We start from the raw sequence: 13,640 nt of genomic DNA, 5'->3' as shown, positions 1-13,640 counted from the left end.
CATTTAAGGGGTCACCCAGAAGTCATACCAGCAGAGGCCCTTTGGCTCACAGGTCCTCACACGTTCGTACGACGAAACAGATCCTTTTCTGAGGTTAAAAACCTGGCTACCGGCCTATTAATTAATCATTTGTCAGAAAGAAGAAATTCCTGTCCTCTTTAGAAAAAATAGACACGCATTGCTTACGTGTGGTAGTGAAGTAACACAGCGATTTATTCCATATAAAATGTCAACTGAGCTGTGTGTTGTCTTCCAGGAGATTCAAGTTGTCCTTGCGTAATATGTAGCTTTAACAGTGCACGATATTGTTTTGGTATTGTCTATCATTGTAGTGCCTTGTTAGAAGTCTTGGGTAAACAGCCTGAGAAGACACGTGGTTACTAGCAAAGTAATGAACCCAGAAAGATTGAAGAAAATAAATGGGACGTGAGAAACATTGGCTTCTGGGCTGACATGTTGATAATTTTCAAGCTCCCTCACAACTTCTTTCACCACAAGTTTAAGCGTGCCCTGTGAGCATCTGACAGCTTTGTAAGTGTAGGGTTAGTATCTGGATGGGTGACCTCAAACATATAACCCTTCGTAAAACAGAAGCATTGGACCGAAAATACTCTTAACGCTAACAAATGCAAACTCAGCAAGGTACAGACTTTGTTAGCTTGCTTTATGAAAAAACAAATATTGATGCAAAAGTAAATCGATACACAGATTTTAGAAATAGCAGAAGGAAGTTTCCAGGACGGTCGCTCGAGTATAATGAACCAGTCAAAGTAAATTCCCCCCCCCCCCCCCAACCCGGGAAAGGCGGGGCCATTGGACAAAAGAACTCCAAAAAATGAGCCAATGTCCCCACTCCCAGGGAAATATTTTCATTTCAATGTCCTCGCTTGTCCTCGCCTTGGTCAACCAAGCGAAGAAAATCGGGTCAGCAAGCAATATTAGAAAGATGTACACATAAAAGATATACACGTATTAATTAAACTTTCACAAGTAACATTTTTGGGTCGAAATTAGGAGAGGGATGGCAAGCAAGAACTAAGGATAAAATAGATTAAAAAGCACTCACGTTTCTCTCCGCAATTTTGGCTGCCTTCTGAGCTGGTCCCAGTCTCTTTGCAACTCCAAATACCATAGAAGCAATTCTCGTCCAAGACCCCGCGTACCGCCAGGGACAGTTTTGAGGGTCAATGATCGGTTTTTGTTCCGCTAATGTCCCCGCCTTTCTCGGGTTGGTGGGGGGGGATTTACTTTGACTGGTGCATAACATATTTACGACATGAAAACAACATTAATTTTGAACCGTGAATATAGAATATAAAAAGTTATTATCAGCGACAAGAGATTTTTGCTGCGTTCAATTTTGTTATTGTACTTCAATAAATCGCAAAATCGAAAGTGACATCGCCGGAATTCAGGAGACGCCGTGATTAAGTTACCGCGGCATGTTTACTCGTCAAACAGTGAAGCATCTGTGTCAAATGATGGCGAGATACCGGGTTTTCGTAAGTTCCTTTTTCTGTCAAGTGTTCTATTGTTTGACAATAAATGGGCGAAGTCAAAACAAAGTCATAAGATCACAATCGCCGAAACTCTTGAGGGAGACCATTGGTTCTGCAAAGTCAAAAATTTACTCCCCAAGACGAGTTTATCTATTACCAGGTAATTCAAATTTTTGCTGATTTTGGGGCTCATTTTGTTGAAACTCAAGCCGTGACGCTTCCAACAGACCTGTTTATTTTCGAGAACACCTTTCCTGCTAACAAAGCAATACTAAAAGTATCCTCCCGTATCACATTTCACCCTTAAGCTCGAAAATTCAATACACAACATGATATTATAATTCACAAAGCCAGAAAATACTATTTTCTGGCTTTGTGAAGTCACTTGAGTCACGGAATCCTTTTCCAGCGAAACATTTTTTTGAAACAAACAACATAAGATGCACTAAAACGCCATTCGCGTTGCAATGACTTTCGACGCCTTTGAGGCAGAATGTATATCTACATTTAATCAAATTAGCACAACAGAAAGACGCTAACCTCTTTTTGACACGAAAATGCTTTACTATTGCCATAAAAACTATCCTGTTAAGCTCGCATATTAGAAAACATGATGAATCATAAAGGCCACCTTTTCCAGCGAACAATTTTTGTGAAACAAATAACATATTTGCTATTAGAGGCAAAAACCCCCTCGTATTTCATTACGTGGGTGAAGAGAAAAAACTCAGACGTGTCAAATATGCGCAATATCACAACAAACGAAATTTCAGGATCAAACCGTATCCATGAAGAACCTTTTCCTTAAATAATGAAGCACAAAATAGACGACAAGCTTTCTTTCAAATAATTCTTGGCTGTCACATTTCCAATTATTTTTTATTTTTACCTGAAGCCGGACTGTGCAGAGTTGATCACAGATCCACTTAATTAAGGTGTTCGATTCGTTCTCTGTCTTTGTTGAACCCATAAGTTACCAGAGAATTTTCCATTTGGTTTCAGTGTTCTACAGAACAGCGCACTTGGGAAAATCTAAGAAATGCAGCTTACTTTGATTTCGGCTCGACAGGCGACAGATTGTTGTCGAAGTCCATTACTCGTCGCTTTTAAGATTCCACCGCCTGTCTTGTTCAGTATCTAATTGACTTGCCATTATTGAGCTTCATAAGGGTATATTTTGTTCAAAGATCCACTAAAACGCCATTCGCGTTACATGACTTTCGACGCCATTGCCAGTTAATTAAGTTTATCATTCTACTGTGTTCACCAGAGAAATCTACGCATTTCCACTACCCTCTCTATCCTAAGAAAATACGAGCAGAATATACCTTCAATCTTTATTGTTAACAGTAATAGCAAAACGTAAATAACTATTCTGCGTAAAGTAGGTAAATGTTTGGAACAACCCGTTTTGGTTGCCAGTTCTCCAGTCATTTATGGACAGTCAATCTCTTGTGCAGAACAGCGAGAGAGCTTACCCGACCTTCCAGGCCTAATCAAAAAACACATAGTTACTCTAGCATCATGGCAAGAGGATTTTCACAAACAGCTTTCATTTTGACGATATTTTTGCGGCGCAGGGATTTCATGATTCGAGCTTCCTTTAAAAATAAACGTGTCTCCCTCTCGTGTTGTCGGAGAAGTTTCTTCCAGTTTCTTTACAACGATTGACTCTCAATCACTTCTTTTCGCAGTGAACACACACCCAAAACTTCCTCTGCCGATCTCCTACTTGTCAGTAAGATCGCTCCACGAAAACCGAGGGAAATCACTGAACGCCGAACTTCTCTTCGCACGCTCAAGCAACCCAAACGATGGAAATTGAACGCCATGCTGCCTTGACTTGGCAGTCCGTATAAGTTTTCCGCCAAAAGTAGAACATGTGACCGCATATCGGAAGCGTCACGCATTCTCCCTCGGCAGGAAAGGATTACTGCCACTTGTGTAGTGCCCTCAATGTCATGCCATTTTCCTTTTTACAGTAGAAAACTTCGATGATGGGATGAGATTGGAAGAGAGGTTTCTTCAAAGATCCAGCGGTGTAAGAACGATTTTTAAAATCAAGGTTTTCTTTAAAAAATGATTTTGATTGAATCACATATTGTGTAGGTTACTTGTTTCACAATTTCTTTTTGGTTTCGTTTGGCATGGTTTCGTTTCGTTTGGTTTCGTTTCGCAAACTACAATAAGCCTATCTGGAGCACTTTACCTCGATCTCAACCTAAATAAAGACGAGTAGCGATGGGAGTGAGTAAACGTGTACCAGATCCTTACTTAAACCGAACATTAAGAGGACACTTTCGTCTCTGAAATGTTGAGCTGTACTATCCTTTGACTTAAAACAACAAAAGTCAAAAGCTTTTGTTGAAAGTGGCCGTTTCTGCTGGGGGAACTGGGTTTCGCACTGGTGAAAACACTCACATTCCACCCACGTGGCGAGGGTTCGATTCCCAGACTTACCGTCAAATGTAGGTTGAGTATTTTGGTTCTCTCAGCTAGGAGAGGTTTTTCTCCGGTTATTACGGTTTTCCCACATGACGCAAAAGGAAGATTACTGACAAGGCTCAGGCTCAGGCTCAGTATCGGGTGCAGGGATCTGAAGGGTTCTAGAGGGATGGCGGGATGGCGGGATGGCGCAGTGGTGAAAACACTCGCTTCCCACCAATGTGGCCTGGGTTCGATGCCCAGACTTGGCGTCATATGTGGGTTGAGTTTAATGGTTCTCTACTCTGCGCCGAGAGGTTTTCTAGCTCCGGGTACTCCGGTTTCCCCTCTCCTCAAAAATCAACATTTGACTTGATTTGCGTTAATTGTTAATTTCAGTTTACAGTATCCCCCAATTAGTGATATAAATTTCCCGCGAAATTTGCGTAAAATATGATTTCTCGCTAAGCGTTGCATCTCTCATGTTCAAATAACCGCTCAAAATAAAGATTTTTTAACGATCTATCCGTAGATATTCTTTTCATAATTTAATATTATCTGCCAAAGTTTGCATAGCAATCAAGACAAAAGCACGCAACAAATTAAGTCACATGTACCTCTTCGTCGAATTCTCATGCTTAACACAAGAATTTTTAGTTATTGCAAAAACTGTTTCTGCATTCGTTAACAATCAAGTGAAACCATGTTGTCTCGCAGTGATGAGCGCAAATATCTATTGCGTCGAGAAGCCTGAAAATTTTTCAGGACTTCAACGGGATTTGAACCTGCGACTTCGCGATACCGGTGCGATGCTCTAACCAACTGAGCTATGAAGCCACTGACGTTGGGAGATTGTCACTTCTGAGTTCACAACTTCCCGTGATAAATAATTATGAGTGAAATAATTACTTATCACGGGAAGTTGCGAACTCAAAAGTGACCAGCTCCCAACGTCAGTGGCTTCATAGCTTAGTTGGTTAGAGCATCGCACCGGTATCGCGAGGTCGCGGGTTCAAATCCCGTTGAAGTCCTGAAAATTTTTCAGGCTTCTCGACGCAATAGAAATTTGCGCTCATCACTGCGAGACAACATGGTTTCACTTGATTTCATACCCGCAGTGCAATATATGATGTATTTCATATATACCTTTCATTCGTTAACAATCATCCTTTCAAATTTCAGAGAATAACTCTCGTGCTGGCTTTCTTTCGCTATTTTTTCTTTTTGTTCTTGTTTGTCTTGTTTGCAAGATAATCTGATTAATTCATGAGCTAAACAGCCTGTTAGGGCCTGGACAAACTGAAAATGTTTGGCGTTTAAACAATATCAAAAATTGTTTGGTGACCAAACATACTGATGTTGAAGTGAGCAGCCAATTGGTTGAGACATGTTTGATCTAACTCAGATCAAACTCCACAAGCAAAGAACTATGGGTCACAAATACGCAAAAAACACGTGGAAACAATCGGCTTAGCAAGCGTGGTACGCATGCACGCGCCAAACATGTTTGATACGGCTGGCAAAAGGAACATAATTTTACCCATCAAACACGAGAACAAAGGAAATACGTTAGGTTGTTTGATCGAATGTTTGATAGCCTTCAAATTTTATTGAACAGGACCAAACACGATCAAACAGCACCAAACAAGGTGGCCAAATGGTGAAATGTTTGGTGGACAATTATTTCCCGTTTGGCCAGTCCCTTAGATCATCGATGAAACGTAACCTGCATAAAAAACTCATTGCTAAATTAAAACACTCTTCATTACCATTCTTTATATAAAGCTTACTAATAGGCATAGCTTGTTTATATTGTATGGACCTTTTTCCGCACTCCAGAGAGACATGCTTTTGTGGAATGTTTTTAATTGAGCCGTTCAATAAACACGCATAGCTAGGCATCGTGTTTTATCGGGTCTAAAACCACTCGGCTTCGATCGCCTCATGAAACGTAACCCGATGAAACACTCCTGCTCATTTATTAAAACAGCACTTATACGACGATATATTTAATACATAATATATAATATAATTTCAAGCATTTCTCCAACTCTTTTCAGGGTTATGTTTGAAGGCAACATGTAAGAAAACCGTTAAAGGTAACTTCCGCTGATGAGAGCATAACACTTCCGCTTACAAGTCTCAGCGGGTTCTACAACTTCGCAAAGGGTCATGATTTTTAAAAATGTCTTTAAATTAGAAAATCGGCAATCACTTTTCTTACAATGAGTTTATTGCGCTATTATAAAATTCCCCATCTGGTGGCCTATTTGCTGGAATTTTTTATACAGTACCGCCCCTATTTTGAAAGGAAAGGGCAAAATTAATACACACTTTTTTTTCAGTTTCCCCAAATACAGGAAAGGGGAAAACCCGTGTACCCGTAGAAATATCATACAATGCAAGGGATCCGCGTTTTTGTGATCCAGACATCACCATTTCTTTTCTTTAAATTTCCAAGAGGCATTCTTGAAGTATTTTCAACTTAAACATATTTAGAATTCGTTACGGAGTGTACTTGAAATACTCAAAGCCCAACCACAAGAACATGTACATCTCAAATGTGTACACTCTAAGACTTGAATAAGGATTACGCAGCACATTACTTCATCAGTCATTCCTGAAAAAACTGGAAGTCTGCAAAATAACTCATCCAAAAGCAATTATTGTCTTCAATCATGATTCTTGTGAGTTGTCTCAAACTACTTGTATACAACAAATTAGAAGACAGGCTCGAACGTTCTAATTTTACCTTCTTCGATTTCGTATGATCATATACCACTTGAGGAGACTATTTTCTATAAGAACCATTGTAAACAGTTCGGTTTTCAAAGGTCACAGGTCAGCGAAAATAAAGCAAGATTTTATCATGTTTACGTACACTGAATCAGCAACGAGCTTGCCGTAAACGACAGAAAAAAGAATACCTCAGCTAATTTCAGATGACCGGATTCATGATTTTTAGACTTCTTGTCTTCCAGGAGTCATAAAGTAAAATGGGACAAATATTTTGGTGGTAACCTTCTTTTAAAATTTCCTTACACAGTGCTTCATTCGACTGAGACTTCTCTTCTTCTCCCTGTAGTTTTTATCATAAGAACAGGGCTATCGTCTTCGCTTAAATTTATTGTTAAGTAAGTTATTTGCTGCACTTCCCATCCCCTCTAGACCGTCTGCCGAGTAGCTTGATATATAGTAGCCTTCTGGGCCTCATCAGTGCAGTGAAGATACTGATCTAAGGGGCCGGCTAAGCTTAAAAAGCCACCCCAAATGTCCCACACATGTGGTACATCTAAGCCATGCCAGAGTGCTCAAACTGGCGAAGTGTGTTAATTTGAAGGTGTTGTCGGTAAACCTGTCCAAATGGAAGGTCAGTTCTGTGAAATGGAAAGCGGCGTCCTATAGTCAGTGTTTTAATTCAACTCGGAAGTTGCCAGATGGTGTTGGTCACAGCACCTCTCATTTGCAATTATAAAGTTTGCCAAATGCCGTCAGCCATGCCGCCTGATAGCTTGCAGCTAGAGACCATACCAGAACCAGCAAACATAGCAAGACACCGTTGCCTTAAGAAAAAGAAAGAAAAATACAATAGAAGAGGAGCTTGTGACACCCAAAAAGTATTGCTACAAGTACATGATCGTGATACGTTTTTTGGACTTGTTTCGCTTATTTTGCAAACGGAATAATTTTAAGAACAAACGGCATAGTCTGGAAAAACGCGCATAAAGTGAGCATAATTTGGGCAAAAAATAAGCTCTGTTATTAGCATACTATATTACTTTTACCAGCACAATCTATAAAAGCCTAGTGGTGAGACGGTTTAGGCTCCTTACTATTGTGGGTACACTGCTGAAAATATTATTGAAAGTATATGGTGCTTGACTCGAGCCCTTGAGTCATCTTTTAATCACATCTTGCTTACACAGCATGATTCCGAAAACTCTTGCCTAAGCCCGTTATAAGAAGAAAAGCTAATAGTAGAGGAAAAGCTCATAATTAGCTCTCAAATTCGGGATACAACACGGACGAGTCACGAATAGAAAGTAAGAAGGATATTTAACGAAGTTAACGAAAAGACCAGAAAATTAACACAACTTACATTTTGGACCGGGGCTGACATTCTTTTTGTTTCAATACTTTCTGTAATTACATATTGCATACATTCAAAGTTAACATACATAACGTCCAATCCCAAAAAAACCCCTTCAAAATCAAGTAAATCAAGTTCTCAATCCAAAGAGTTGTTAAAATTGCTATTATATATTATTATATTATTATTATTTAAAAAATAATTCAGATAGTACGCGTGCTCTCATTGGTCAATAGGAGTGTTTGCATGACTGCAAAAGTGGTTGTCACGTCACGCCCTTTGCTTTTCCCAAGGGAGGTTATTTTATAAAATCACTAGACGACTTTTTCCGTGTCTGCATAACCTGATCAAAACACTCGAAGAATTGGGAGAATTCTCGAAAGTTATTCAAACCCGAGACGCAGTCGAGGGTTTGCATAATTGGCGAGAATTCTCCCAAGCCCCTTGTCTTGAGATCAGGTTATGCAAACACGGAAGCAACCATCAGCAAGGATTAGCATACCACGCCTACAGGGAAACCAAACCCCTTTCATAGGAGCTACGCTTTAAAAGGAATACCAGAACTCCCACAGGCAATACCTTTAAAAAGGATACCAGCGAAACTTTCAAAATGAATCAAAACATGAATCAGCAATGAATTAGCAAAACAATGAATTTTATTTTTAAGTATGCAGTAAGTGTTCCCTGTTGTAACTCACACGCCGTAGGTCACTGGATCTTGATGTTAATCTGCAAATCAGGAGATAATGCTGCCATCAAAGAATACAAACAGAGCCAGCAGGAGCTGGCAAGAAAACAAAGCTGAGCAAACTACTTGCACGTACATCCCCTGAAAATAATAAAATCAAACTCCCAATCGCACTTTGATTTTCATCAATAAGAATGTTGGAGCTAAAAGGTTTAAGGAAAAAACTGATCCTCGTATCTGGTGAATATAAGAGGGGCCTTTCCTTAATTCTGACGCCTTCCAAAAAGGATTCAGTGACAACACGCTAAAACAAATTCTTCAAAGTCCTTAGTCAATACATTTTTTGACATGACCAGTGACAATTGATGGCTTCATGAAACTATATATTGGGTCGAAAACATTGGTCCGTTAACTCGCATTCCTACTCTGGACAAGTTAGAGGTGAGATTGTTGTATTTAACATTCGTGGTAACTTTTCGCAGCATTTAAAGCTTTTTTTGCCTCGGCGAAGTAGTCCTTCCTCTTGTTCAGAGCTTTAATTAAGAAGATATGAAATTTTTCTCTGAATTTCAGTGGGTTCTGCAAAAGTTGACTGCTGTTATGACTCCATGATTTCTCGTCCATTTCTTGTTCACAGTTTTTGCTTCAGTTTCTACTACATTTCATACCACATTAAATTACTACGTTCCTTCCAAGAAATAGATCTTTTACCACCTATATCTGTCATTTTCATGACACCTTTTATATCATCACTTTAATTCTAAGAAAACATCGAAAGCACATAGATTGGGAAGTGATCTGTTTTCCAGTTTAATTAATCACCCACTTGCGATTTCTTCTTAGCCGCTCAATAGAGGTTTAAACGGTAGGGTCTTTTATTGCTCAAAGGTGAATTTTAGATTTAAACATCCATCTTACTTCCGTCTTGTTGTTCTTGTTAACTTTATTCGTTTATGTTTTCTTTTTCTTCAGTAATTTTAACTGAAGGCAAATTCCTCGAATAACAACCATGGAAGGTGAGTGCACAATGCTCTTTGTAACGTCGTGGCTTTTGTCTACCGTTCCGAGAACATATTTGAGAAAATTATAATCCTTCTTAATCAGGTCTTTCGAACCTCTCGCCTTTCAATCAAAGAGCCTACGTAAGGCCCGCCTCGACCACTTCCCGTTATTGATACTTCGGAGCCCATAACGAGCTCCTGATATTGAGAACCTAGAATTAAAATCTGTTGCCTCAATTCAAGTTATATGATGGTACTAATTGTGCAGATATAGCGACTGCGCTCTTATTTGCAACTGACATCACTTGGTAAAAACATTGGCGGCCGATATATCGAATTAGTGTTTACCAAAATAGCGTCCAAAACTTTGGCAAAGCATTTGAAGTGTCAAAGTGTGGTTCCAGAAAGAATTCGTTATAATCAGAGCTCACTGAGCCCCACTGTCATGGGAAGAACTATTTTTGATTTCATCAGAATTGAACTACTGATGATCCACGTGATTGAGTATCCACATCTCAAAGGGGATCCTTGGGTACATCTAAGTGACTATTGACTTTGAAAAATTTAACTTTCTCTTAAGAGTATTGCATGCATTCATCTTTGGCCCTTCATTCACGAAGTGGATAGGAGTACAACAACGGCTCCAGCTGTGTAATGTTTTGTGGTTTTACAACGAGACCAGGTTTGCGCGGTCCTCGGTCTATTTATCCTTACATAACTTTGACTAATTATAGCTCTGGAGATCTTAGCTGTAAAGATTAGCCGAGGGATGGTGATACTATATAATTGACATAAAGGGTACGAGAAGAAAACGTTAAACTTTCTCTCTTTGCAGACGACATAACTTGTTTTATACAAAACAGAATGTCTTATGGGAATGTTTTATTGTACTTTGAGTTTTGATAGTTTTTGATTATTGAACTTTGAGTCCCTAGGAGGCTCGGGCATGGTGGGAAAATTCTCGTGATCCTAAAAAACCTAATTACCAGTGTAATTAAACGTGCCCAGATTTAAATATACCATTTATTTATCAATATATCAGTACTGAGATGGCTTACGGTCCTAAGATATCTACGCACAGTCCTCTGAATAGTAAAATACTATTTTCTTCCCACTTAGGAGAGCTTAAGGTGACTTTGGCCATATATAGTGGTCTTCCTGATCCTGTTTGGAAGTTTGATTCCCGAAATGAGAGCTTCAAAACGATTAAGGAGCATTTGGACGATGCCAGAGCCAAAGGAATCACCTACCGTCACAAACAGATGCCCTCCATTCTTGGCTTCAGGGGTTTCTTAGTGCAGCCCTTCGACGCTGAGCAAGCAGACTTAATTGTCGGCCCGGAGACAGCAGCCCTTCAAAAGCTATTGCTGGACACTATGCCCCAAGGATTGATCAGAGACGACTTGCGGAAAAAGATTTTGCAAGCGATCGACTCAGGAGCTATCTCAGCTAAGATACCTGATAAAACCCAGAGTACCACACCTCAAGATGTTCCACGAGTAGTTGGAAAGATACTACACTACGCACCTCCACTGAACTTGGCAAGGTGGAACACCAATTGCGTTCAACCCTATAACAACTGCTACAACTACGCAAACGACAAGATAACCAACAGTTTTGCACAGCCTGGTAAAGCCAGTGGTAAACCAATCACTGAGTTAACTGTTGCCCAAGTACTTGCAGCTGTCGAAAGTGACGGTTGGTTAAAAATGGATGTGCCTCCAGAGGCCCCTTGCCCCGCGGCACCGGAACAGCCAAACTGCTTGGTGGCACTTTTTGTTGCTGTTGGTAAGAGATCGGATATTCTTTCTTCCCAGTAATCGCTGAAAGACATTTCTGAGTCAGTGCTTACTGAAAAAGTGTTCAAAATTAACTTTACAAAGAAAAGATTGAATTTATTTGGGTACTGTACATTCGCTGAATGCCAGCTGAGTGTGAAAGTTACAAGACCATTTTTTCGGAACATGCAACCTATCATAAAGTCCTGAATCTGACCAAAACTTCACATGTTATTCAGACCTCGATTTGCAATAGTTTTGCTTACTTTCAGTTTATTAACTTTTGTTTTTCAGACACGGATTTCCACTGCATGCGTTTGGATAACAACAAATTGTGGTCCCAAAAGCTTGGATCAACCGCTGCTACGAACAAAGATGGAGCCGGCAAAGATATATCTGATCCAAGGAAGGCTGTTAACCTACCTTACGGTCCAGATTATAAGTTTGTTTCTTTCATGAAGTTTTGTACGGTCATAATAGAATAATACTTGGTCGTGGACAGCCCGAAAGCTAGGAAAAGCTTCACAGTTCAGTTTTGAAAAAAAAAGAATATTCGTTCTAGTTTTCAGTGAAACGCTTCATCATAATTAAGTTAATGACCAACTAGGTGCTACAAGCGCAGCTTCAGTACCCGCCGGTTGTTTTAATTTTCTCAGGTTCACGATTTTACTAATTTTAGCTAGAGAATATGAAACTTATCACCTTTTTGAGATCATGTTACCTCCATGACCATTTTCCCTTTAAAAAAAGCAATGATGGATCTTATTTTGTTTAGTAATGCAATGTGGACAAATCATCAAATGTTTAGCACAGTTGAACCTACAAACTAAACGTTTAATGGACATAACCCTAAGGCTGTCGCGGTCAAAGTCGAACGGATCTTGTAGTTTAAAATTAAACAATGTGGTTTCAAATAAAGAATTATATTTGAAGATAAGATTTTGGTGTCTTTTATTTTGCTCTATTTCTGTAATACCGGAAAACGAAACTACAAGAAACGTCTTTCTTTTTCTTTTTGAAAAACCTGAAAATAAAATCAAGTGTTCTTGCTCTGGGGCACTACGTATTCTAACGATTGGGTTGGATCGAGCACGAAATGGAGGCTAATCCAGAGGAATCGCATTTCATGCTAGATCCAGTCTAACCTTGAGAATACGAAACTGGCCTATCGAAATCAAATTAATCACTTAAATCAGATTAAACATTGGTTTTCACATGGAGAGGGGAAAACCAAAGTACCGTCGGAGAAAAACCTCTCAGAGCAGAGTAGAGAACCAACAAACTTGTCCCACATGTGACACCGAGTCTGGGAATCGAACGTGGGCTACATTGGTAGGGGGTAGATTCCAGGCAAGTCAGTTATCTTGCTCGTTTTCCTTAATTAATCCAAAAGCAGCTAACGAATCACTGAAAAGCAGAATCTGATTTTGAATGTGGATTACTGAATTGAATGATCCTCTTTTTTTGGCTCTGGTAAAGAATACCCAGGGGAATGGTAACAAAATGGTGTACATGGGCGTAATTTACAAAACGAGTGGATAAACGTCGATTTACCAGCACAAAGAGAGAGAAAACTGGCGTTTCGAGCGTAAGCATTAGTAGTCTGTCACCACTTCAGCTGATTCTGCTTTTCTCCAACAGGATCAGGAACCACTTGTTCTTCATTCCACTTTGAAATGTGGCAAAAACTGAGTTTATGGTCATTAGCTCGCGTCAAAAATTGCAGTCTTTAAATGACAAGACAATAAATGTTAATGTAGAGGGCGTCAAAATAAACCAAACAGATCATAGCAAAGCTCTTGGACTGAACATAGATGAAAACCTATCCTGGAAGGAACACATACACGCAACTTCAAAAAAGGTCGCTTTCAGTATCGGTGCACTTAAGCGAGTCAGACCTTTTATTTCAATGCATACCGCTATTAAAATATATAAAGGTCTTATCGAACCACATTTTGACTACTGCAGTGTTGTTTGGGATGGCTTATCTCAACAGCTGAGCGAGAAACTACAAAAACTACAAAATTGCGCTGCTAGAGTAATTACTAAATCAAGTCATAAAATGAATTTCTTATTTGTTTTCTATTGTCATACTGATATTTTTACCGGGTTTTAAATAAAGTTTTCATTCATTCAAATCTTGAGCATTCGCAGCTTTGG

The 13,640-nt window shown here is 39.5% G+C and overlaps 1 protein-coding gene across 1 annotated transcript; it reads left to right on the top strand.

Moving 5' to 3' along the window:
* The first annotated feature begins 8,892 nt into the window (after positions 1-8,892).
* Positions 8,893-12,417, top strand: LOC138052435 (uncharacterized). The gene is made up of 4 exons (XM_068898931.1): positions 8,893-9,142; positions 9,674-9,717; positions 10,822-11,490; positions 11,775-12,417. The coding sequence occupies exons 2-4, from the start codon at positions 9,711-9,713 to the stop codon at positions 11,963-11,965; spliced, it is 867 nt and encodes a 288-aa protein (XP_068755032.1). The 5' UTR covers positions 8,893-9,142; positions 9,674-9,710; the 3' UTR covers positions 11,966-12,417.
* The last annotated feature ends 1,223 nt before the right edge of the window (positions 12,418-13,640 follow it).

This window comes from Montipora capricornis, chromosome 6, assembly GCF_036669925.1.
Source record: "Montipora capricornis isolate CH-2021 chromosome 6, ASM3666992v2, whole genome shotgun sequence".
In the NCBI taxonomy this organism is placed as follows: Eukaryota; Metazoa; Cnidaria; class Anthozoa; order Scleractinia; family Acroporidae; genus Montipora; species Montipora capricornis.
The sequence above is the reverse complement of the archived record's forward strand: the minus strand, read 5'-3'. Positions and strand labels throughout refer to the sequence as shown.